Here is a 26,826-nt window from a genome sequence, read left to right on the forward strand (position 1 = left end):
TGCAAATATACTTATAGGTGGTCCAAATATATAACATTTTAAAAATGGTTTTGAAATTTATTTGACAGAGAGAAGCCCATCTGGAAGTGCCTTTGGAAGTCAAGAAAATCTGAGGTGGAGAAAGGATATGACTCACTGGCGTCAAAACACTGAGAAGCTTGACAAGTAATATAACCTTCTATTTTATGTTACTGATGGGCTTGTTGGATTTCAAATGCAGGATGAAAATCACTAATTTTAGTGTTGTTTTTTATATATTAGGTATTCAAATCTTAGACAACAAAATACTTATATTTAGTTTTTAAATTTTAGATTAAAAAAGATTTGGGGGAAGACTTTTTCATGTGGTATAGTAAAGCAAAATGTTACCCATTTTGTTTCCAACAAATGTGTCTAAATATCCGCCTTCGAATTATTCTGTAATAATTTTTTAATGTATTTTGGGAGTCACAGTGAACTAAATATTTCCAGGTCACCAACAGTTAGAAAGCTAATCTTTGCCCTCTTGGAGCTTAAAATATAATTAAAGAAAGACAAAATACTTCAGGTCTTCTGGTTTTAGCATGAGGTAAATAGGTACACTGCGTGACCCTACTGCCAAAAACAACCAAAAATGTACTTCACTGATTCTGGGATCTTAAAGGGCTGTACCATCGGTGTAGGGGAAACTAGAAGTAAACCCTTCTCACTGCCTAGGTGACCTCGGGTAAAATTCGTTGGCTTGAAATGTGGCATTGAGTCAAGGGTCTAAAATTTTTCTCTTGAGAATTTGTAATTACAAGTTAGCCCTCAAGTAGGTTGACTGGCCCAATAAATTCTGAGAATATGGTGACCAACTCATTCATGTTTGCCAAGTATACCCACGTTCATATCCCAGGGAATCCCACAGTCCTATCCTAAAGCAAACCAGGATGCTTGGTCACCCTACTTAGGAACCATCTTGAGACCAGGCTTTGGAGGATTTTCATAGATAAACTTGCGGAAATATTAGCTCACAGACAGTAGCATCATAAACCCTAGGAAGGACTGTCTTGTGCAAGCCAGCAGAGAGCAAGTCGCAGACTCAGTTCCATATAGATGAGTGTTTGGATTACAAGAAACTGTCTTAGTCTCTGCAGGCTGCTGTAACAAAATAGGACACACTGCGTTGCTTATAAACAACAGAAATTTATTTCTGACATTTCTGGTGGCTGGGAAGTTCAAGAGTATTTCTGATAGAAAATATTGAGAATTTAGATGATAATTTAGAAAAAAATAAGTACTTTCATCTTAAATAAATTGAAAATCCTTGAATTGGTAAGATGAGTACTAAACATTTTGAGTGTTGCTTTACATGAAGCAACCCTACATCCAAGCCCACATAGCACCACCTAGTGTCCGTGCCGTTCAGAATAAAACCGTGTCCTGTGTTTGCTACATCTCTGAAAGCTAAACATTTATGCTTTCATTGGTATTGTGGGACTGTAATGGGGTGAGAAAATATGTACTGACATGGTTGACAAAATGCAGGGTAAAAGAAAACACTTCTTATTGTGTAAAATATTGTCTTTCTATTCTCTTACAATTTTTCTTTCAGGCAAATATTGAAAAATGGTTCCAAGTTTTTTTCTATGAATCTTAAGACTTAAGTCTTCTTTGCATAGTGGTTCTATGTAAATGTACTTTCTTATAATATTTTATATTAGATCAAGAGCAGAGATTGAGCATGAAGCACTGATTGATGGAAATCTGGCTACTGAAGCAAACCTAATCATTTTGGATACATTAGAGATTGTTGTCCAGGTAAGACACAAACGAGGAATTTCAAGTATAGACTTGGTAAATTGGGATTGTGCAAAAAGTATTTATTGAGCCATACAATTACATTGAAATATCGGTAGTTCATAAAAATTTTTCTTTCTTTTTTTCTCACTTAAATCCTATTCATTCTTTTTTTTTTTTTTTAAAGATTTTATTTATTTATTTTTTTGACAGAGAGAGACACAGCGAGAGAGGGAACACAAGCAGGGGGAGTGGGAGAAGGAGAACAGGCTTCCCGCGGAACGGGGAGCTGGATGCAGGGCTCGATCCCAGGACCCTGGGATCATGACCTGAGCAGAAGGCAGACGATTAATGACTAAGCCACCCAGGCGCCCCCTGTTCGTTCTTTTTCCCCCTGTTCTTCCCTTATTCAAATCCTGCTCAGCTTCTTTTCCCTGACATCCTCCTAGGTCTTATGTTGTCCTTTTCTATTTTTTAAAAACTGTTTTCTTATATTCTGTCTCCCTAACAAAATTGCAGGTACATCTCCATTTTTTAAATCTGTTTTTAAATTACAGACAGTTTCTGTAACAGAATCCAAAGAGAGCATCCTTGGTGGGGTACTGAAAGTCCTACTGCATAGCATGGCCTGTAACCAAAGTGCAGTTTATCTACAACACTGTTTTGCTACACAGAGAGCCCTGGTTTCAAAGGTAGGTCATTTTTGAACATGCAGTCTTACCAGACTTTGCTTTCTTTTTTCTTTTTTTAAAGATTTTATTTATTCATTTGAGACACAGAGATACAGAGAGAGAGAGCATAAGCAGGGAGAGAGGCAGAGGGAGAGGGAGAAGCGATGCGGGGCTCGATCCCAGGACGCTGGGATCATGACCTGAGCCGAAGGCAGACGCTTAACCATCTGAGCCACCCAGGCGCCCCCCAGACTTTGCTTTCTCTCTTTATGTTGTGTAAGATCATCTAACACAGTCGTTGGTTAATATATTTATAGTTAACATTTTAATAATAGCCTGAGACCCACGATTCTTCTTTGCCTCTTTTCTACTGCTTGCCCTTTTTTTTTTTTTTAAGATTTTATTTATTTGAGAGAGAGATAATGAATGAGAGAGAGCGCGCACATGAGAGAGGGGAGGGTCAGAGGGAGAAGCAGACTCCCTGCTCAGCAGGGAGCCCAATGCGGGACTCGATCCCAGGACTCCAGGATCATGACCTGAGCCGAAGGCAGTCGCTTAACCAACTGAGCCACCCAGGCGTCCCGCTACTGCTTGCCTTTTGTAATTTCTTTCTTACCTGGATCACCCTTAACCAGTTTTGGGCTTTAAAAAACAGTAGTTTTGTTGTGGAGAAGGGCCCCAAATTAATAACTAATTTAAAATATGGGGCTTTCCTTGTTTTCTCTTTATCTCATTCTGTCTGTTCCTTATTAATTTGATTTGTTATTTAAGGTGTAAATAGTTCATTCCATTGGCGTTAACTTACCCCATGATGAATGGAAAAGAAGGTACTTTTGTTTGTTCACCTACTGCAAATATTTATTTCTGGTGTTTGTCTTTCCCCGGGAAGTAGGGATATTCTTAAATCTTGAAGGTATCTGTTTTATCATAGTCATCTAATGATATGGAATGCGCAGAGCTGTCAGTGGAGGTTTAACCAATGGGTTATAATAAAATCATTGCAGAATTATTACATGTTGGTTACCATATTAATTGTTTTGTGCATAGTATCTCATCTCAGATACAGTCCTACAATCCCCTGTAGATATTGCTAGGCCCATTTTATGGCTGCGAAAACTGGTCCAGCATCGCGCTGCTGGCTAATAAGTGACCTAATCAGTATTCAGACCCAGTCCGCCTGGCTCTGTGGTCCACCTTATCAAGCATTAGCAAATAGCGCTTCACCGTTTTTAAAGACTGGGCTATACCTGTAACTCTCTAGTTCGGGCGCTATTAACCTTCCCCTGGAACTCTGACTGCGGAAGTTCGGTGTTGGTGTTGTCTTGTTGTTATCGTTGTTCTGTGTTGTTTTGGACAGTTCCCCGAGCTCTTGTTTGAGGAAGAAACGGAGCAGTGTGCGGACCTGTGCCTGCGCCTCCTGCGGCACTGCAGCAGCAGCGTCGGCCCCATTCGGTCCCATGCCGGCGCCTCGCTGTACCTCCTCATGAGGCAGAACTTCGAGATCGGGAACGTAAGTGCTCGTCCGTCGGCTCGTGGGGCTCGAACCTCTGCAGGTGCCTGGTTAGCTGTGTCGGTGCGCAGCGCGGCGTTCTGTGTACCTCAGCCTGCACTGTCTGGGTATTTCTTACCGCGTGGCTCTCCTACAGAAGTCCAGATCTCCAGTTTGGCTTCCCACACTACAAGTAACCTGTAGTAGTACAACTCGGAATATAAGTGTATCGCGAGCTTTTGGAAAGTTTAATTACTATCATTAGGGCAAATGAACACACTAATAAGGGAAATGAAAGGTTTTAATGTCTTGGTTTGGTATTTTATGATTATGGGCCAGCCTGAAGAACTCCATGTTTTCATTTAAGTGTTTTGTTTGATAATCTATTCACGCGTAGTGTTTTTTTTCTAACTTTGAGTCGAAAGTATAGTTCATTTATTTTTACTTATATAAGTATTTAAGGCCTAGCTCGTCCTTCAAGCACTGTTTTTGGTATCTCATTGGTTCTGATATATAGTGTTTTCAGTATTCTTGTTTTGTAGATATTTTTTGTAGTTTCAGTTTGAATTTTTAATCCCAAGAGTTGACAGTCCTTTTTGTTTTAAAGTTTGGATGTTAATTTCTGGTTTTATTTCAATGTGATTATACAATGTTAAATACTGTGTCTCCTTTTTTGTACTGTGGATGTGTAATGTTACACAAGCACTTAAAAAGAAAGAGTTTACTTTATTTCAGAGTACTGAGTTAAATATACCTTATTAATTACATTATTTTTCTATATCCTTGTTATTTTGGTCCACTTGGTGGACTGAAGGAGGTGATTTAAAGCCTATGCATTATTTATTTCTCCTCTACCTCTTATTTGGTAAATTGGTATTCATAACTATTGTATCTTTTATTACTTTTTTGTTGTTTTGTTTTAATCATCTCTTATTTGGCTAAATACTCTCCTGTAGTTGTTTATGCAAGACAGTTCATGGGAATAATATTTCCCAAGTTCTTGATTGTTCAGTGTTTTCTGTACTTAAAGGACAGCAAAGATAGTTATGAAGTTTTTTGCCTCAGACTTTGAATGAAAAAAAAAGGCAGGGAGGGGTGGTGGTGAGAAAGACCAGTAAAACATACCAGATAAAGAATACTTAATAGAAAAAAGAAAAAGAGATACTTGAATACCATTTTCTTCTGGCTTTAAATATTGTTATAGAGATATCTGAAGATAGTCTGATATTTTCTTCCCTTTTAAATAACTTTTCCTCTCCCAGTTGCTCAAGGGATTCTCTTTAAACTTAAAATTAAATACCTTTTCTAGAATGTATCTTGGTATTGACCAATTTTTGTTAATTTTCTCAGGCACATCTTACCTACTTTCAGTTTATTTCAGAAAGTTTTCTTGAATATAAAATTGAATATTTTCTTCCAGGGTTTGGGGTTTTTCTGCTCGGTACCAATTATACATATGTTGGATCTGTTTTCCTTTACTTTTTTTGTTTTGCTTTACTTTTTGCCTATCATTATTTTCTCTTTTCCTTTTTTAACATTTAAAATTTCCATTTATTGTGGTCCTTTTTCTCAGAATTTCTCTGTCCTATATACCTTATGTGCTCTCCATGACATCCTTTCTTTCTTTTTCCAATTTTATCTTTTTTTCTATTTCTTTTTAAGTAGTGTCAGCTCATATGTAAGCTCCTATTTTATGTCCTCTCTTTCTGATTTGTGCTCTTTCCTTGAGTTTATTTCTGCCTTGTTTTCCTTTCTAAAGTTCATACATTTTAATAATTTAAGGCAAAATATTTCATTAGAATTTTCATCTGTTTCATAACAACATTTTTCTATTAAGTGTTTTTCATCTGGTGAGTTTCACTAATCTTCCCTTTTTTATTACTCAACGTAGAAGGAGTTGGATTGTCTTGGCCCAGGTATTTGTGGGAAGTTCCTTCAGGAATGTGTTTCTCATGGGATTTTGCTATTGTAAACACACCTTGCCTAACTTCCTGAAGTTTCTGGTCAAACCATTTCTAGCCAGTCTTCCCAGATTTTTAGCTCATTTTGTTTTCAAGACAAATAGCTTTATGACTTCAAAGTGAGTCTCCTATCTGAAAGAAGTATTTTTCCCCATTATTTCTGAAATCTGTGCCCTAGCATCCCTCACTATTTGCTTTCTTCTCCTTGCCTTCTTTTTTTTTTTTAATTTTTTATTGTTATGTTAATCCCCATACATTACATCATTAGTTTTAGATATAGTGTTCCATGATTCATTGTTTGTGCATAACACCCAGTGCTCCATGCAGAACGTGCCCTCCTCAATACCCATCACCAGGCTAACCCATCCTCCCACCCCCCTCCCCTCTAGAACCCTCAGTTTGTTTTTCAGAGTCCATCGTCTCTCATGGTTCTTCTCCCCCTCCGATTTCCCCCCCTTCATTCTTCCCCTCCTGCTACATTCTTTTTCTTCTTTTTTTCTTTCTTAACATATATTGCATTATTTGTTTCAGAGGTACAGATCTAAGATTCAACAGTCTTGCACAATTCACAGCGCTTACCAGAACACATACCCTCCCCAGTGTCCATCACCCAGTCACCCCATCCCTCCCACCCCACCCCCCACTCCAGCAACCCTCAGTTTGTTTCCTGAGATTAAGAATTCCTCATATCAGTGAGGTCATATGATACATGTCTTTCTCTGTTTGACTTATTTCGCTCAGCATAATACCCTCCAGTTCCATCCACGTCGTTGCAAATGGCAAGATCTCATTCCTTTTGATTCTCCTTGCCTTCTTTTGAAACTGTATCCTATCTTAGCCTGTCTTGGCAACCATTCTGCATTTTTCTAATACATGGATTACATCAGACTCCTCCTTTGATGAAAATAAAGTTTGTGGATTTTTTCCTATTCGTCTTTCATTTTTGTATAAAGTCCAGGAGAAGTAGGAAATTGCTATTTCACACTGTCCCTTTTTAACCGGAAGCCAAGTCCTCATTTCTTAATCAAGAACAGAAGGATCCAATTACTTTATTGATCCTGTTTAGCTTTTGAAATAAAGTCCCTAAAGTTTGACCACACTTGGAATCTTGTTGGTACATCTTCTGTTGTTTTAGGAAAGCTTTATATAATAGGATAAAAATAGGTAATTTGTCCTCATAGTGTCAGGTAGTACCTCTAATAAGGAATAGGTAATTTAAAACTGGCAGTGATTTATAGTTTATGTATTTGACAGATATTAGAACCAAGTATTGAACTGTGTTCTAGGTACTGTAGTAGGCATTGGGCACACATAGATAAAAGAACAGTCTTTTTTTTTTTTTAAGTAGCTTAACATTTAGTGGGAGAAGAAATGAACAGTGCTCATCTATGAACAGCCAATGTTCATCCTAATAATAGCAAGAAGTATCCTTTCTGTGGTGAGGATATATAAATTCATATTAGGTAAAACACTTAAAACAGTAACTGGCACTGAGCAAATGCTGAATAAGTGTTTGCTGTTATTAATATAATGAGAGGTAAGCACAGGGCACTGTGTAAGCACAGAGAAAAATGATTTATGCTCCCAGAGATGGGTTTTCAGAAAGAGGAGATGCTTGAACCAAGGATGAAGAATTGCCTGATCAGAATGATAAATAGGTGGATAGCACTTTGTAGGTGAAGAAAATGGCACGTGCATAATTAAAAAGGCATGGAGTCAAGAGAAGGAAACAGGCAAACAGAGAAAGATACTCTTTTAGCACTTCGTGATGGTTCTGGCTGGAAGAGAGAATAGGAAGAGATAAAGTTGTAACTGAAAAGGCCTAGACTAAGCTATCTCTAGGGCAGATACTTGTTTTAGTACTGGTCTTTCAATTCCCACTGATAGTTTGATATATTTACTGAGTCATATACTTGAATTTTATCCTCAAGGCTGCGGTCAGCCATTGGAATATTTTAAGGAGAGGAGGGATATGTTCAGACTTGAAAAATTTACACAAATTTCCCTGGTATTATGTAGAAAATAAACTTGGGTTATGAGAGAAAAGGCCGTAAGATCAATTAAGAAGTTAATACAGTAATCCAAGTAAGACATGGTAAGGGTGTAAACTATAGCAATGGCCTTGGGAATGGAGAAAGACCAGACTGGAACAGATTGGGGGGAGTGTGGACTGGCTCTATGGTTTGGATAAGGACAGGCGAGAGTGACAGTGGGATGACTCCTAGGTACTTTTTTGGCCTGAATGACTACAAGAATAGTAGTACCATTTGTTTAATCAATAGGAAAAGAAGGTATATTAGAAATGTTAAAATTGGGGTGCCTATGAGATCCAGATAGAGCCATCTAGTAAAATACTATGGCCTGGCGCTCTGGAGAGAAATAAAAGCGGAAGACCTAGATATTATATCTATACCAATTGAAGGCAAAGAAATGGATGAGGCTGTTCAGAATGACAAGTGGAGAGGTTTCTTGACAGAATCTTTGGGAACACTGGTATTTAAGAAGGGCAACCAAAAAGTGGTGGATATATTTAGGAAAATCAGGATAAAATGGTACCACTGAAGGTTAGGCAGGAAATTTTCAAGGATAAAAAGTAATCAATACATTTAAATATACAGAAATGTCAGGTAGAATATTGATCAGAAAGTATCTTGGATTTGGCCTTTACTAGGTTATCCCTGATTAACCTCTTAAAAGTAGTTTCATAGGGGGAAATGGTGGGACAGAAATGAATTTACCCTGTAAAAGGAAGAATGTAAACTACTTCTAAGCATTACTCCAGAGATTCTGCTTTAAGTTACTTCATGCATGATGTGTGTTAAATTACTTTCATCATGGTAATGGACCTAATGAAATGGGCTGGAGGTTAAAGATGACATCTCCCACTACGAATTGTGTGATATTGGTCAAGCTCTATAACCTCATGTGTAAACATAGTGTTATTATTAATAATATATACCTCAAAACAGATTAATGTAAAGTCTTAGGTACAACTTCTAATTCAATTCTAATACATGGCTTTTTTTTTTTTACTCTGTTTTGTAGCATATTATTCTTGGCAGAATCCTAAGTGTTGGGTCTTATTATAAGGTTTTAAAATAATTTGATTTTAATATGCATATTTCATTACTTTTTAAAAAATATCTTGCTTGGAATGGTATTTTTTTTTTTTTACTAACCTTTTCATTTAGCAAGTACAAAAAGTAGACTTTTTTCTTAAGTTTTTCTATATTAAGTGCTGACCTGACAATTTCTCTGTTACAGAACTTTGCTAGGGTTAAAATGCAGGTAACCATGTCACTGTCATCCTTGGTGGGCACATCTCAGAATTTTAATGAGGAATTCTTAAGACGTTCTCTAAAGACTATATTGACATATGCTGAAGAAGATCTGGAATTGAGGGAAACGACATTTCCTGATCAGGTCAGAAATGTGACTTTCTAGATCACTAGTTGAAATAGGATGATAAATAGGCACTTTCCAAATTGTTAATTCAAACTTTGGTTTTTACTGGAGGAATCTGTATTTTTCTTTCAATCCATAGATCATGTGCCATAGATGGGGTGAATCATTTTGTTTCAATAAGCCATGCTTCCTTCTTGGAAAGCTTAATATCTTTGATATGTAATTCTGTGAATTTGTAACAAAGAACAAATAGTAGAGCTAGGCAGTATAAACAGATAGGAAGCTTTATGATGAAATATTATTCCCACTTATTAATGAAATAGTGATTGTCCTTAAAAGTGAAGTTTTTACAAACTACCATTGGGAGAATCAGAAACAGAGAAACCTAGGAGAGAATTTCCTTTTGTATTCTCTTCTTGTATCCTCTACATCCCTGTATTTTATTTCTACTTCTAGTTCTATTTGTTTCCAGAGAAGAACTGGAAACAAAACAAAACAAAACAGAAAAAAACAGCCCACTGAGGAATTTAGTATAAAGTTTACTACCCTTCACTCACCGTACTCCAGCATATCCATATCCTTTAGAACTATATCAGTGTCATTTTATTTGTTTTGCAATCTTCAGATGTTTATCTGAAATATCTTCCAAACTAATTTAGTGATTGTGAATGAATGATAATTAAAGAATTTTTTTTAAATAAAATTCTCTGCTGCAGGTTCAAGATTTGGTTTTCAATCTCCATATGATCCTTTCTGATACTGTTAAAATGAAGGAACACCAGGAGGATCCTGAAATGTTGATTGATCTAATGTACAGGTATCATTTGTTTGATTCGTTTGTACCTTGTGTAATAGGTTTAAATTGGTAAAAGTTAAAAATAGAAGTACCCTATGATCCAGCAATGGCACAACTAGGTATTTACCCAAAGAATACAAAAATACCAATTCAAAGGGATGCATGCACCCCGATGTTTATAGCAGCATTATCTACAATAGCCAAATTATGGAAGCAGCCCAAGTATCCATCGACCAATGAATGGATAAATAAGATGTGGTATATATATAATGGAATATCATTCAGCCATCAAAAAGAATAAAATCTTGCCATTTGCAACAACATGGAGCGAGCTAGAGGGTATAATGCTAAGTGAAATAAGCCAGTCAGAGAAAGACAGATACCATATTATTTCACTCATATGTGAAATTTAAGAAACAAAACAGATGAGCAAAGGGGAAAAAGAGGAAGAGAGACATACCAAGAAACAGACTCTTAACTATAGAGAACTGATGGTTACCAGAGGGGAGAGGGGCAGGGGAATGGATGAAATAGGTGATGGGGATTAAGGAGGGCACTTGTGTGATGAGCACCGGGTACTGTATGGAAGTATTGAATCACTAAATTATACATTTAAAACTAATATTACACTGTATGTTAGCTAACTGGAATTTAAGTAAAAACTTAAAAAAATAAATTGGTAAAACATACAGAAAGCATTAGATAAAAAAAATAAACATACCAGAATTACTTAAGTCATTTTCTCATGGTAGATTGAAAAGTCAAAATGCACTTTTTCCATGCTACTTATCAAAAACAGAGGATTTTTAAAAATAATCATGACACATATTTACACCTTACTATCCTGTGCCCTAGACTTCATGCAGAGGCCTAAGACCCATATTTTAAAGGTAAAAATCAATCCTTTAGGAAGAAAATACAGCGTATTATTTTACCATAACATTAAGTTTCCTGATTTTAAATATGGCTGTGCCTATAATGTAATATTTCTAAGGGCACATTTTGAGAAATTTGTAATTCCTGTTATATCTTGAAAGATGCAAGTAAAACTTGAGACTTTTCTTTGGCATATGACCCTCTCTTTTTATAGTTTTGGAGTTCTTTAAAGACACAAATATTTCTTTAAAATAAATATGATGCAATGAAACTGTCTTATAAATCTTTATTTGACTATAAAACTTCTTTATATTCCCATAATGAACACATACGTTCTCATAGCTTTCCCTTACTGATGGCATGTTTTTTGTGTGTGTGTTTTTTTTTTTTTTTTTTTTTTAGTCCCCCTACAAAAAACTGCTATCAACCATTCCATGGGCCAACAGTTACTTCTTTAAGCATATTCAGAGACATTTTCATACCATTCAAACACTTGTCTTAATAGGTTGTGCTCAATGACAGAAACCTCTCTAGGTAAATACTGAACGAGCAGTCCAAACTCCCTTCCAGCTTGGGAAGCAAATGCTCATTGAAAAGAATTTCTCTTCCAATTAGAATTGCCAAGGGCTACCAGACCTCTCCAGATCTGCGACTGACCTGGTTGCAGAACATGGCGGGCAAACACTCGGAACGAAGCAACCATGCCGAAGCTGCCCAGTGCCTGGTCCACTCAGCAGCACTTGTCGCTGAATATCTGAGCATGCTGGAGGACCGCAAATATCTTCCTGTAGGATGTGTAACATTTCAGGTAGGAATCTGCCAGGTTTACATTACATCAAGGTATGTCCTTTTTAGTTTTACCTTTTCTCACTGGTGTTAAGATTCACTCAGCTTGTAAGGAAAGCATAAAGACTAAAGCTAATGCTACACAAGATAAATTAACATTTCACTATCACTGTCTTGAATACATTGGTAAAGAGTATTTCTTGTTAATTCCCCCCCCCCTTTTTTTTTACCTCTAAATACCAGTGTTTATTCTCTTTGCCTATACTGCTATGGACTTCATAGCATCTATGAAATACATGTGAAATACGGAGAACCCGAATACAGTAGAAACTCTGAACTGGCTTTTACTTAAAACATCAGATAACCCAGCATTCTCCATTCTCTGTATAAAAGAGGCAGATAACCGTGGCTCAGAGATGATAGTTTACTCCCTCATAGGATCCATACCTCTGACCCACTAGTGGAATTCTTTGCTTGCCAGGAGTCAGTTATGCTTTGCTTTTCTTGAAAACCTGTGAATGTCAGATTTGGGAAATTACAAAACTTAATTAAATGTTATGTCTGCTGGTGAAATCTAAATGTGGAGAGAAAGCCAGTCATTGTTTCTCTGAAAACTAAGTTAAATGTTTTGCAAAGACTTGATAAAAGTGAGTCTCCAAAACAATTGCTGTTGAATTAATTTTGGACCAACTACAGAAGACTGGGGGGAGAGCTCCTAGAAATCTAGGATAATTGGATAACCTTCTAAGTTCAAGTTTTTCCACTAAAGAAACCAGAACTGGAAATCTTTACTGAAGGTTGCATTATGGGTATCTAGTCAAGAGAGATTGGACGAAAACCTGGAGACCTGTACACAAAGAAAAGGTCTTAGATCTACTTTGAAAAAATGTCAAATGAGTGTATATTTGCTGTAAATGTTTAGGTAAAAATATTTAAGGTAGTATGCATTATTTCTTCTTTGGAAATAATGGCTGATCCCAATCTCATTGGATTTTATTATATCTGAGTTTGTTCATTAACTCAATGTATGTTAGGCAAGCCAAGCCATATTGCGCCTTAATTTTCCTTGTGGGGGGTTTTGACAAAATCATTTAAGTTAAAAATAAAGACTGTTTAAGTCTCCGATGTCCTGTATCATATCACTGTTTTCCTTAGCCCGTGATTTTTCTAATTTTCTATCACAACTTTTATTAATGGAAAAGTTACTATAGTATTACCATTTATTGTCATCTTCAGAATACAGAAAGATTTTGGAGATTTGTCTATTATCTTTGTGTTGACTACCCCCACCTTTTTTTTAATCCAAGCTTGTATTAATATTTCATCTTCAGTTACTTCCTTATATACATCTTTCATGCTAAGAAGTTAATTCTATTTCAAAAGCTGTTTTAATTTTCTCCCCCAGAATATTTCATCTAATGTTTTAGAAGAATCTGCAGTCTCAGATGATGTGGTATCTCCAGATGAAGAAGGTATCTGCTCTGGAAAGTACTTTACTGAGTCAGGACTCGTGGGATTACTGGAACAAGCAGCTGCTTCTTTCTCTATGGTAGATGACTCCTGTTCATTCTCTTTCCACAGATACATACCTCTGAATTATTCATAATATGTATATTCTCTCTGCCTATGACCCTGCTTTTCCTTATGATAGTTTTCTCCAAGCACCTTAAAAACTGTCTAGGAACAGATTTTCTCTGTAGATATATCACTGCTTAACTCCTTTTTGTCTTAATAACCTGTCATTTCCTCCAGTATTTTTCATTTGCTTATTTATGAACCATCACTTAATCTATAACAGATTTTTTTTTTTGGTTTATAAAACTTTTACCACCAAACATTTTCTAAAACCTTAAAATTAAAAATCAGAACAAAAAAGAAAACCTCTGGATGATTTTAACTTCCTATTTGAGGAGACTCATGTGGCTCTAGCTCTAGAGCTGGTCTGTTGGATGACAGGGAGAATCTTCTTTTGAGTGTTTTGGATGTTGCCCTGGTGCTCAGGAAAATTATGGCCCCTCATCTCCTAATAGGGCATAGTGAGCCCTATTAGGAAGGTGTTAGAGACCTGGAGCTTACTTACCAGGAGCTTTATGAACTATGTCCTTGATCCCTTGCCTGTACCATGTTATAAGCCCAGTCCTTGTCCCTCCCTATCTGTATGTGAAGAATTGAAGCAGTCTTATTGATCCATGATAGGATGATTATTGGAGAAGGGAAAGAGAGCTAGCCCTGCTTACTTTCTTAAACTATGGTAATAAGGACACCTGCTTTCTCTGACATTTCTGTTGGGTATTTAGTGTCCCAGTGCCAAGGTTTAGGAGACTGAAATTCATGTTAGGGTAAGGGGGAAGCTTAACATAATATGCAATGCTGCCCTTCTTCACCATCATACTGCTATAGGGAATTGGTTATTCTCCTGGCCTTAACCCTACCCTGCGATGTGTTGGTTAAGGGCATCTATTTAGAAGGCATACAGCCAGAATGCATATCCTGGCTCTGCTACCTTAGTAGTTCTCTCACTTCGGGCACAAATTACTCAACCTATCAGTGCTTCGCTTTTCTCATCCATTAAATGCATCTAATAGTAGTAGGAATCGCATGGGAATGCTGTTAGGATTAAATGAGTTAATATATGTAAAGTGCTTATCATGGTGCCTGGCTCCAAGTAAGTATTAGTGTTTGGCATTACCATCCTCTTCACCATTATTCCCACTAAGAACCAGCTTATTTAAATATAATTATTCTGAGACTCTAAGAATGTTAGGTAATTGGCCATTTTAAAATTTCCTGAGGACCTCGAATGTCCTGATTGCTCTCCTTGATCCCTGCTGCTTGAGTTTCATTTTAAGTGATCTGAACTAGCAGTGGGGAAGTGTTTTTTCTTATTAATGGAATATTTTAATAAATACACACTCTGTGTGTGTGTGTAATTTTAATAATTCATAGTAATACAATGGCCTGTATTACAGAAGTTTTTTTGTAATAGCATGTAATTATGAAATTCACTGTTTTTCAACTAATCTGTTTAAATTTTCTTTTTTTTAAATTTTTTTAAAAGATTTTATTAATTTATTTGAGAGAGAGAGAGAGTGAGAGAGAGAGAGAGAAAGAGCTCATGAACAGCCTGAGGGACACAGGGAGAAGATCCTGGGACTCCGGGATCATGACCTGAGCAGAAGGCAGACACTTAACTGACTGAGCCACCCAGGCACCCCCTAATCTGTCTAATCTTAATTACAATAATTACTGGGGCATTTTAGTTATACTGTATATCTTTCACTATTACAGTTACATGATTGCTTAAACTCCTGTGAACTTTTACTAGAAAATTTAAGAACCATATGTTTATTTCCTTGGGAAAATATGTTGATTTGTGAGGTAATAGAACTCAGCAGCTCTTGGAAAATCTCTCTTTCTTCCTTCATTACAGCCACCAACCCGTTATTAAGGATAAGAAAACGGAGTAACAGTACAAACACATGTTGTCCCTCACTGTGGTTGTAAGCAGAGTAGCCCTTGGCCGGCCATTGGCCTCTAGGGCAATAAAATCTGGTAGCTCAGAACCTTCTTAAATCTGGTGAAAGATCACTGATTTTTTTCCCACAGGATATTTCCAATAAGATTTCCTGTACCAGGGGCGCCTGGGTGGCTCAGTTGGTTAAGCGACTGCCTTCGGCTCAGGTCATGATCCTGGAGTCCCGGGATCGAGTCCCGCATCGGGCTCCCTGCTCGGCAGGGAGTCTGCTTCTCCCTCTGACCCTCCTTCCTCTCATGCTGTCTCTCATTCTCTATCAAATAAATAATAAAAATAAAATCTTTAAAAAAAAAAAAAAAAAGATTTCCTGTACCAATTTAATATTTTAGAAATGTAAATAATTTTAGTTTGCCAGGATGCCACAGGTTATCTGGTGTCTGTGACTAATGTAGTACTTGGATTTCTTTTATTCTTCTGCTCAGGATTAATTTCTGCCACAGTTTATATGCATATGTAAGTACTCACACATACACACTAGTGAAGTAATTACTGTGTAGATATCAGAATGTTCAATTTCAATTATATAGAAATTTAAATATGCATATACGTTTTTTGTGTAAAATATACCCACACGTACATATCCATCCATCTAGAGGAGATAATGCGTTGTGCAAAATTCTTTTATTAAGGCTTGATAAAATTAAAAATTAGTAGTGTTTGTTTTTATGTCCTACTGGGAAAGCTTCAGTGGTATTGCCTTAGTGGAAGTATTGTGAATTCATAAATTGTAATTCTTTAGTTTCATATTGATGTAAGAGAAAACAATATCTTATAACATTATTCTTATAGGCTGGCATGTATGAGGCAGTAAATGAGGTTTACAAAGTACTTATTCCTATTCACGAAGCTAATCGGGATGCAAAGAAACTATCCACAATTCATGGTAAACTTCAAGAAGCATTCAGCAAAATTGTTCATCAGGTAATGATTGCAATTTCAGTGTAAATGGAGAAAACTGTCTGAAAGCATTAGTGTTGCTTTGTCCTGATGTCAAAGTAGATCCGATGAAATGACCATTTTAATCAGGTTACAAATGAACAATGTCAAAATGATGGTTCATGGCCAAAGCAAGATTCATTAACAAAAAATGAATTTACCTAAAGTAGATCATGATCATCATAAACTTTCTACATAGTTTTTTTTATTCACTTTTTAAAAATTAATAGTTGGCAAATTTTTAAAATTGTGAGTTCTTTTCTGTTTCAAATGTGAGTTAAAATTGTGAATCTGATTTTTAAGTTGATTTCTTTTGCTGCCAAAAAATTTTTTTATTTGTTAGTTTTTTATTAAATGATATGAAAGTTTAATAAACTAATATTGTTAATGTTTTCACCTCAGCTTCAACTGTTTTTCCCTAGATGTTCCATTCAATCATACTTTAATATATTTCTAATATGAAAGTAATATTTAGTGAAAATAATGACTAAAACTGTTGTCTTATGCTTATTCAATTATAATAGTATGATTTTAGTACTTGTTTATAGTTCATGGAATCCACATATTATCACCAAAATTAAAATCAAAATAAGGCTTGGTTTAAAAATGAAGTAGACTACTAGCAATTGATTTCCCTGTAACTAAATTCTTGGCTCTCTTAATATACTCTGAAATATCCTGTTGAGCCTCCTTCCCCACTTTTCCCTTCCCTTCCCCAGACTACCTGTGCTGTTATCTGCTACTACCCTCATCCAAGAAGGACGTGGAATACTGATGATCCACTTTTGTATTCATTACTAGTCCTGTTCTACTGTCTGTCAGCTTGACCTCCTCTTTCTCGCTGTGGACTAAGCTATTCTGGATGAATTGATATAATCTGAAAAACTTTAATAGTCTTAAAACAGGGCTGCTATTGTTAAGTCAATATTCTATTGTCCTCTACTAAAACACTGAAATTGCCAGAGATTTATTATGATTCATGATGGTAACAGGTGGGTCTTATAATAATCAGTTGTGTACATGCACTGTCAGTTACATGTCAGGTCTGGAACACCTGGAGCTAGTAGTTTGCAAGAAATTTTCCTCCGTTTGTATGATAGGCATTTGAGCAAAATTGCGATTTCTATTCCAGTTTACCCTGGGTAGTTCAGTGAAGCACAGCTCCCGTGAGTTAGAGGTCTAATTCAGATACATTAATGGAACACATAGCTGCCTCTTTTTCACCAAAATTTATAGTTTCTCTTTCTAAAGTTTTTAAAAGGTGAAATTTTAACTACTTAGGTTTTGAACAAGCAATTTAGGAAATTGTCACAGATCTTAAGTGAAAGAATATGGTGTTAAAAATATCCTGCTGTCTTCTGTTCGCAGAGAAGATTTTATGGTATATGGTGCCTTACACTGCTCAAGTTCCTTTGGCCTTTTTTTTTTCTTTTAAAACAGTTTTTTTTTTTTATGACTTGCCCTTTTTTACTTTTTATTATACAGAGTACTGGCTGGGAGGTAGGTAATGTTTTAGTTAGTTAAAGACACTAATAGATTGATTTGACGAGATTTCTTATGCCAATGCTTTGCCCACATGTGCTAGCTGTGGGCATTCTGTTGCTATCTGCTATCAACTGAATTCATTAACCAAAGAAATTTTGTTAAAATACTCTAAGTTATTTTAAGCAATTTATTATTAAGAGGTTGTAGGCAGTGCATGGAAATTCATATGTTGTACTAATGAGATTCTTTGGTAAATGAGCCACTTTGTCATCACTTAGTTTGTTTTTATCCTTTGAAGCATTTTCTTTCATCAACATTTACACACAGATTTCTTTTTTTAACCATATTGTTTCACCTCATTTTACAGAGGTCGATTTATGTGTTATTGCTCAGAGGTGTATAGAAAATACAATATTTCATCTGATCAAAGACGCCATCAATTGTAAGACATACCATTATTTTATATGCCTTTAAGACAGAAAAGGAAACGTATTAAATCACAACATCAGGGATATTAAAATGTGGGCCAAAAAAATGTGCGTCTCAGAATTGATGAAATAATGTGTTGATTTGATCTTGAGTCACTTCACCTTGAGTATGAGCACTACTGAGGGAAGAAATTCACTTTGTCATTTAAATTTTGTTGGTGGGAGGGATAAAGAGAGTGGGAGAACATGAAATTTACTTTGACCTCCTCTACTGACAGTTTGATAATTTGTGTGGAAGAGTACATACGCTTCCTTTTATGTAGGAGGTAGGCTTGCGAAGAGTAATGTATGAATCGAATTTTACCTGAAAAAAGCCAGAAAGATTTGATTGCTATTGTTTTAAATCTTTCTATAAAGAAAAGAGTTCTGGAAAATGTGCCCTAATTTATTTTGATGAGGTAAAGCCAGGGTATTACTAAATCAGGTTTATTTTAAGCGAGGTGTATTTGTAAAGTTGTCTGCTTTGCCTCTCACTTTGAGGTCACATTCACGTTGGCTCAACAGCTTACGCTTTCTCTGGTTTTGCACTGCGGTCCTTATTTGGGGACCCAGATAGAAAACCTTAGGAATAAATGTTACTACTGTGTTTCCTCCATTCCTGAATTAGTCCCTACTTTCTGCTTTTCTTCAGATGAAGCCAGTACTTGTATATCTACCTTAATTCTCCAGATTCAATGTGTATGACCTCATTAATATCTAATTCCTCATTTTTGTGGCTCAGTTAGGAGATAACAGAAAGAGACTTGCCATGGTTAATCTAGGAATGGTAAAGTTCTTTATGGATTTCCTCACATGAAATGAAATTAGCTGAAAAGTAGGCATGAAAGAAGATATATTGAAACCTCTGAGCAGTTTATTACTAGTCGGCTTGATGCTAAATCGACCCCTGAAAGGTATAATTTTCACTGGTTATGACATTAATATCATTCTGTCATCATGTTTATTGCATGATAAAAGTCGTGCAGACTTTATTTTTCTGTTTATATTCTTGTCACTACCTTTCACTGGACTTTTAGCTTTGTAGCTTCTAAAATTGTTGCACGTTTGTTTTTTGCTTTTCCCTTGTAAAACTTAAATGGATGCTTGCATTTTAAAAATGTGTTTGCCACCATTTGCTGCTTATTTGTTTTGAAATTTCCCTAATTAAAATGCTTTCTGTTTTCTCTTCTCTCTTGCCCCTGGTTGCTGACCCTACTCCCTACTTTTACTATTGTCTATTGTGGTAAGTTCCTATCTTGTGAATATTTTTCTTTTTGACTCTGTGAAAACTTCAGTAATTTTGTTTTTTTTCTAAAAGCTGTGTTTCCTAGCTAATATCCTAGTATTCTCAGAGAACTCACTGGTTTAATATCCAGTAAGGATAACTTATCCATTGTGTAGAAAGGCTCTTTGAATGGATAACTCACTACCTGACTTACAGGAAAGCCCTTCTGGGCAGTGTGTTTCATTTTTCATTATGCTCTTTGATTTGGTACAAATAATTGGAGTTGGCAAAGCTTTTGAGGGGTGTGTGTGTGTGTGTGTGTGTGTGTGTGTGTGTGTAAAAGATAACTCTAAAACTTGACACTTAGCAATTTGGTCAAGTATTTACCATGCAAAGGAACCAATCAGGAACCCGTCACAAATCATGGTGGCTGTTCCCTGCTCTTTCACTCTCAGTACCTTAATGGCTATTTAGTGTTCACCTTTATTTTCTCTTTTCCCAAGCCCATTTCTTTTTCTGGCAATAATAGGAAATAAAGTGTGTTTTAATCATTTCTTTCTTACGATTGCATTTTAAAAAAATTTTTAGGAAAAGAGAAATACTGAATTTCTGTATGGAAATTTTTATACTGATTTCATTTTTTGCATGTGTGTGTTTCATTTTTAAAAGAAGCATTTATCCATGTACCCAACAGTGATCAGTTTCAGAAATAAATTAATGCAAGTTTGGATTTTTCAGAATAATCAATCCCCAAACATCGGTAATAGTCATGTGACACTTTCTCCATTCTTTTTTTTTCTTAAAAGATTACAACATATTTCTTCAAAGGGAATATCACTACCGTATTAGGTATATTTTATCGTCTCCAGAAAGGCTAGAGAAGGGCTTATTAGCTTTGTGAAGCTAAACTCTTTCTGCTGGACTGCTAAAGAAAAGTGGGGTACCCTAACTTTTGAGATCAAAACATGCAAAAGGGCTGTATCTTAACTCTTGTCATTGGGCTGGATGGACATGACTATGAGACAGTTTTGGGGGTTTTATATGCTCAGAAATACTGGCCATAGTTTTGGTGCAGTGGTTTCTGTTGAATTTTTAATGCTTTAATCTATGCTAAAGCTAAGTGAGATAAATTAACTCATCTAAGCAAGTAAAGGTAGAGCAGAATTAGAAACAGCGATATGATGGAGGTGGGGGGAGTCCCTGAAGGAAGGGAATGAAAAAATTCCAGAAGCCTAGTCTTTACCTCAGGAATGTTAAGTCAGATATAAAGAAAGTTAAGGAAAACATAATAGGTGGGAAGAATCTTCTTATCTCCAGGAGGAGACACTTTTTGGGTAGTTGGTGATTCCCTGATAATTGGTACAGACCCATGACTGAGCATCTGATGATGCAGTACCACTGATCGTGTTCTGCCCTTTATGCTACTTTTCAGAAAAGGAAAGACTTGGACAGAAAACATGCACAGTGTAGAGGATAGTAGATGTGATTTCTTTTTCCTGGACTACGACATGGAATGGTTGAAACTGAACTTCTGAAAAGAAATGTGACAGGCTATACCTTAGAAGAATATATTCCATAGGTGAACCACCAACCTGCTTATCATATTAGAGTAGAGAGGACAGTGTTGTAATATAGCAAAAGACAAAGCATAGGGTAGGAGGTACCCATTAATTCTCAAAAGACTTACTCAAGGAAATTCTCAAAAATTCTCAAGGAAAACATCAGAAGTGGAAGATGGCTCAGAGATCATACTTATGTCCTAATGTTTGTATATCAGTATATAGGGTATGGGAATTTATATAGCTTAATTAAGAACTTGGACTTCAGGTGTCAAATATATTGGTATTTAGCTCTCAGCCCCACCACTGATTAACATGTGACCTTGGACAAGTTACTTTTCCTCATCTATAAAATGAGGGCAAAAAAAAATGGTACCTATCTCATAGTTGTGATAAGAATAATTCATGTAAAGGGGATAATAGCGTCTAGCACATAGTAAGTAGTTTAAAAATGTTGGAGATTATTATTTTTATTGTTGTTACTATAACATCATCATCATCATTATCATTATTGCTACTTGAAATCTTAACACAATTTGGCTAATGAAATCTAGGAGGTGTTATGTTCCCAAGTTGACATCTACTACTAACTAAACTGATCAAAGTGTTTGTGTTCTATAAGAGGAATAGATTGAGTAGAAGAGGAGGGTGATTACTACTGTATGAAATACTGGTGTGCCTATCTGGAAATCAATAACCTTGAAGGAAGCATAGCAGAAAACAATTGGGTGTGGATAAAAGTTTTAGTAGTGATGTCATTGTAGAAATACAAAACTAGCCCCACAGAGTGTTCTTGCATTAAAGATAACAAAACTAGAAAAAATTTGCGGTCCATTCGTCATAAGACATTTCAACCATTAGAGACGTGGAGGGAGGAGTAGATGGGTTTTGCTTGTCTGCGATGTGGTCGCATCACCCAGGAGATGGTAGAATCAGTAAATAGAAGAATAAATTGGAGTGTGGGAATGATAGGAAATTCAGAAAGAATTCATGACAGTAAGGAAAGGTAATGCTAGAAAAATAGAAGCTAGGTTATAGGAAAGTAGAAAACAAGTGTCCTCTTGTGGTCTAAAACTCTGAAGAAGAAATAAGATGAAGTGACGTTTTTGGTGAGGAAGAAGCTATATGATTATGGGTTCATGAACATGATAGAGTCAGTGGTTTTACACTATAGAACTTTTTGTAAATTGAAAATAAATTTACTCAAACTCTTAGCCTTCCTTCTGTTCCCTCCCCCATTCCAGTGCACACACATTCATTCTCAATTCCAGTAACTCCTTAGAGTTACCTCTCTGATCTACTCCATTCTGCCTCTTGCACACTCCCCTTCAATTCCCCGGCCTCCTTCCTGTTATTCAAACATACTGGATAGGCTCTGTCCTGGGACCTGTGCACTGGCTCGCTCTTCTGCCTGCAGTGCTCTCCCCAGAGATCCACATGAATAATTCTCCCACCTCCTCCACATCTTTGCTCAGATGTCACCTCTAGACCTACCCTGACCACGCTCTTTGTCTCTTTTGTTCACTGATTTATCACAAATGCCTGGAACAGTTTGCTGACATATATGGTAGGCACTCAGTCAATCTGTGAATGGATGAATGGTTTCCCTCACATTCTGTTTCATGGCTTTTATCTTCTTTCTTTTTTCTTTCTTTCTCTCTCTGCTGAAATGGTCTTTCCTTCCTTCCTACATCCAGTTAGCCGTTCTTGTGACTTGTAGAACTCTGTGTGTCACTTCTTCTGTGACCTGGGTCCGGCAGGATTAATCTTTCCTTTCTTGATTCCACTTTTTATTATAACACATAACCCTTTGTATTGTAATTATTTGAGTATATCCTTTACTTTCTTGAGGAACGAAATCTTCTCATTTTTATTTTCATATTACTGACGATGAACAGTGTCTAACACAGTATAAGCACTCAGTATTTTTTTTCCTTGAACTGAATGTCAGTATAAGAAAGTAAATAAAAAGAGCTTTAAGTGCTTAGTAACTGGGTATAAGCTGCATTAATAAAATTCAAGTTCATATGGGAGGCAGTGAGCCCACTGATCCCTGCACTGATCAGATCACATCAGCAGTATTCTGTGTGTTTCTGAGACGCCACACTTTGAAAGGTGGCATTGAAAAACTAATAAAATGCAAACATGATAGTAATTCCTATCATATAAAGATGATTGGGAACTGGAAAGTTTAGCTAAAGGAAACAAGTCCTAATCGCGGTCTTCAAATATTTAAAAGGCCACAATATTAAAGATGTGGAATAGCATTTTAAGTTGGACACCTCTGAGAGGAGTTTGGCCAGAATAACAAAATTTTACTATTTGTGGTTTCTAAAAGTAGAAATGTATGTGTATATATGTGTATGACATTTTTGAAACATAATAATCACAAGGTATTAATTTTCTCAAACGCCATTTTTATTTTCCATGCAGTGCCTTCATTCCTTGATTATGTCAAAATTTGATGTTATATTGTTTCATTGGCTTATGGATGGTTTTAATCAGAATTTTGATTGAATACCTTTTTTTCTAGAGAGATTTCATTTGCTGTAGGAACTCAGTTAATTTTTATATGTGTTAAATTTTGAAATAACTGTGAAAAAAATTTTTAGACTAGAAACCTCAAGGTTTGTTTTTTTTTTTTTTTTTTAGCTCCAAAGACATTTTTGTCTTCAAAACTTCATTTCTCCTGGATAGAAATGTGGGGATATTTTTAGTCACTGTACTTTATTTTTTTTGGTGTTATGAAACTAGTAAATTAAGGATCAGAGTTTCCTGATTTGCTTAATTATCTGTTTCATTTGTGACTTATTTTACATATCCTTTAGCCTTTCCAGTAAGAACTCAATATAGGACAAGTAAGTGTAAGACAGATTAGGCTTAAAGAGAATTCAGAGGTTTTTAAATACTTATGTGAGACTGTGTATATAGGCACTACCACAAAATCCTTCGGAAACATCTTGTTTTTTTAAAGATTTATTTATTTATTTGAGGGGAGGTAGGGGCAGGGGAGAGCGAGAATCTTAAGCAGGCCCAGCACGGGGCTCGATCTAATAACCCTGAGATCGGGACCTGAGCCGAAACCAAGCATCAGACGCTTAACCAAAGGCACCACCCAGGCACCCCCTTCTGAAACATACTTGTAAATAAATTGTAAGAATTGCATAGAAAGCTTCCAAATATTTTATCTTTATTGAAGGAGTTTGTGCTCAAATGTGCTGTGTAAGAGTTCAGATAGTCTTAGTGTACTTTGTACTTGAATGTGTGGTTAATGTATGCAGCGGGTGGTTTGGGGACTTGAGAGTAACCAACTCGTGTCACATTTTTTTCTTATCTCATGCACTTTTCCCTTTCTGTTCCATTTTTTGTTACTCTTCCACATAGAAGTATTTTTATCGAGAGAGGGACACCATTGTAAATTGTCTGCCTCAGGGCTTCTGCACGGTCTTGCCATTTCCTGAGTCCTCTATGCCGGGGGCTATATACTTGGCTCCTAACTGTTATGACCTCATTGATGATATGTATAAAGATTGTATGAAGGCAAACGCTAACTAAAAATGTTAATGTTATTTTTAAATTTAACTTTATTTGGTATGCTATAATTTCAGAATAATTAAGACACAGTTCTTGTTATACAAAGCATCTTTTCTTTCAATAAGGAAAATGATTTATCTCAAAGTATAGGGACTTAAAAACATAGACCAATGTGAGGTAGTCACTTGGTACAAACTCTGAAAAACATAAAACATATGTGATTCAGTCACTTGATAAAAGCCCTAATTGCAGAATGTTAGTTGTTAGAAATAACGAAAAAGAAAGAATATTTACTTTGTTTTTACCTTCATTTGAGAAACAATAAAATTTTGTAATTTTGAATGAAATCTTTTTGCAATGTTTTGAGAATTTTATGCTATAGCAATGTAAACATAATGTGAAAAACAAAAAAAAACTTTGTATTAAAGTTTCTTTGTTTTCCTACGCCTAGGATGGTAAGCGGATGTTTGGCACCTATTTTCGTGTTGGTTTTTATGGAACCAAGTTCGGGGATTTGGATGAACAGGAATTTGTTTACAAGGAGCCTGCAATAACCAAACTTGCAGAGATCTCTCACAGATTGGAGGTGAATGCTGTGGTAGTTTATAAATGTCATCTTTAATTTGTATTCTCTATGATGAATTGACTTTCAGATCCAGATCGAATCATTTAATAAGCCAGATCCTGCCAAATAAACTACTCCTTTAGAGACTAAGGATTTTTTGATAGCTGCAGTAATAATCTTTCAAATCCTTCAAATCTTCTATGGCAACAGTAAAATAATATAAACTTTTTTTTGAGGCTCTTTTTTCACACATATTTTATTTTATTTTATTTATTTTATTTTATTTTATCTTTTTTAAAGATTTTATTTATTTGACAGAAAGAGACACAGCGAGAGAGGGAACACAAGCAGGGGGAGTGGGAGAGGGAGAAGCAGGCTTCCCGCCGAGCAGGGAGCCCGATGTGGGGCTCGATCCCAGGACCCTGGGACCATGAGCTGAGCCGAAGGCAGACACTTAATGACTGAGCCACCCAGGTGCCCCTTTCACGCATATTTTAGAAACCGCTACAACCTTCAGAATTACTGTGATTTACAGAGAAATGTATAGTATTATCTACATTTTGCAGTAAAAGGCATAAGGAGTTAAGTAGCAACTGATGATGGAACTGGAACCCCAAGAAATTTCTGACCCAAGTGCATTATCTCTTTGGCCTGATTCCCAGTGAGAATCCTTTAGAAATCAAAAGCCTGAAATCATACCCTGAAAACACTTCTTAGAACCCCTTAACCTTTAGAACTTCTTCATTTTCACCATGAATGACTAATTTTCATATTTATGAGGTTTACCAATCTTTTCTGCTATAGTTAGTCTTTCCAACGTCTCTCTATTCTTTTTTACTCAAAATGCAGCCCACGGACCAGAAGCACTGGCCTCATCTAGGAGATTGAAATGTAGAATCTCAGACCCTACCTACCTCAGATATTCTAAATTAAAACCTCCATTTTAACAAGATCCCTGGGTGACTTGTATTCACATAAGAGTTTGAGAAGCAGTGTTCTGGGCTTGTTTTAATTCTCAGCTCCTATTAATTTCTTGAATGTTGTATTCTTATTGGTGACTTCCCTGGGCTCACCTTCCATAAATTGGCTTAAAGTGTGACTTTTTATTTTTCAAGAGCTAAGTAAGTCTTGGGAAATACTGAGACAGTATTTTCCAAATTTACTCAATCATAAAAATTATCTTTGAGGGAAGAGTAGGGGTTCTCCTTTGAAGATTCAGATGTAATTTTTCCTCTTGAGTAGCTCCATCTGTTGCCCATGCTGCTCCTCTGTGTTATCTGGGAAAGTCACTACATTCTTGACTGGGTTGCCTTTTCAAAATCTAAACCAGTATGAAACTTTCAGCAGATCAACGCTTTTATTTGAAAACTCTGGAATATTAAATCATTCATAAAAATGAATGTTGGTTCATTGACCCATGTCTGCAAGAAATCAGGCCACATCAAACTCAATAAAAGTAAGGTCCTATACATCAAAGATACCTTGTTTCTTTGGTTCTGCTTTCTGTTCCCTTTTTATTTTTCTTGAGGATCCCTTATGGAATCCTGTACTTTTATTGTAGAAAATTGTTCTTCTATTTTGTATTAAAGTGAGTAGATATAAATAATATCAAATAAATAGGCTAATATAATTTTTGTGAACCTAAATAATTATTTTGTAATTACTCAGATGGTTGTACAAGAACTCACTAAATGGCCTAATTTTGCTCAGAAGTCTCCCTCAGAGGCCTTCTCTGTTCTCCACTAATGTTAACTTCATGTAAAAGGTTTCTTTTT

General features: G+C 36.0%; 1 protein-coding gene across 15 annotated transcripts in view; it reads left to right on the forward strand.

The window, feature by feature from the left end:
• The window catches only part of DOCK7 (dedicator of cytokinesis 7), a 214,594-nt gene that overhangs the window by 173,820 nt on the left and 13,948 nt on the right, over positions 1–26,826 (forward strand). For 8 of the 15 annotated variants that reach the window (XM_078073023.1, XM_078073027.1, XM_078073025.1 and 5 more), the window contains 11 exons: positions 69–165; positions 1,686–1,782; positions 2,319–2,453; positions 3,790–3,942; positions 9,147–9,305; positions 10,004–10,104; positions 11,575–11,767; positions 13,151–13,294; positions 16,070–16,201; positions 17,702–17,716; positions 24,947–25,072. In XM_078073023.1, coding sequence (XP_077929149.1) covers positions 69–165; positions 1,686–1,782; positions 2,319–2,453; positions 3,790–3,942; positions 9,147–9,305; positions 10,004–10,104; positions 11,575–11,767; positions 13,151–13,294; positions 16,070–16,201; positions 17,702–17,716; positions 24,947–25,072 — 1,352 coding nt within the window. Of the gene's footprint in view, positions 1–68; positions 166–1,685; positions 1,783–2,318; positions 2,454–3,203; positions 3,943–9,146; positions 9,306–10,003; positions 10,105–11,574; positions 11,768–13,150; positions 13,295–16,069; positions 16,202–17,701; positions 17,717–24,937; positions 25,073–26,826 lie in introns of those variants that run through there. The other 7 variants (XM_078073024.1, XM_078073026.1, XM_078073029.1 and 4 more) reach the window with 3 other exon arrangements.

This window comes from Halichoerus grypus, chromosome 5 (assembly GCF_964656455.1).
Source record: "Halichoerus grypus chromosome 5, mHalGry1.hap1.1, whole genome shotgun sequence".
Classification (NCBI taxonomy): domain Eukaryota; kingdom Metazoa; phylum Chordata; class Mammalia; order Carnivora; family Phocidae; genus Halichoerus; species Halichoerus grypus.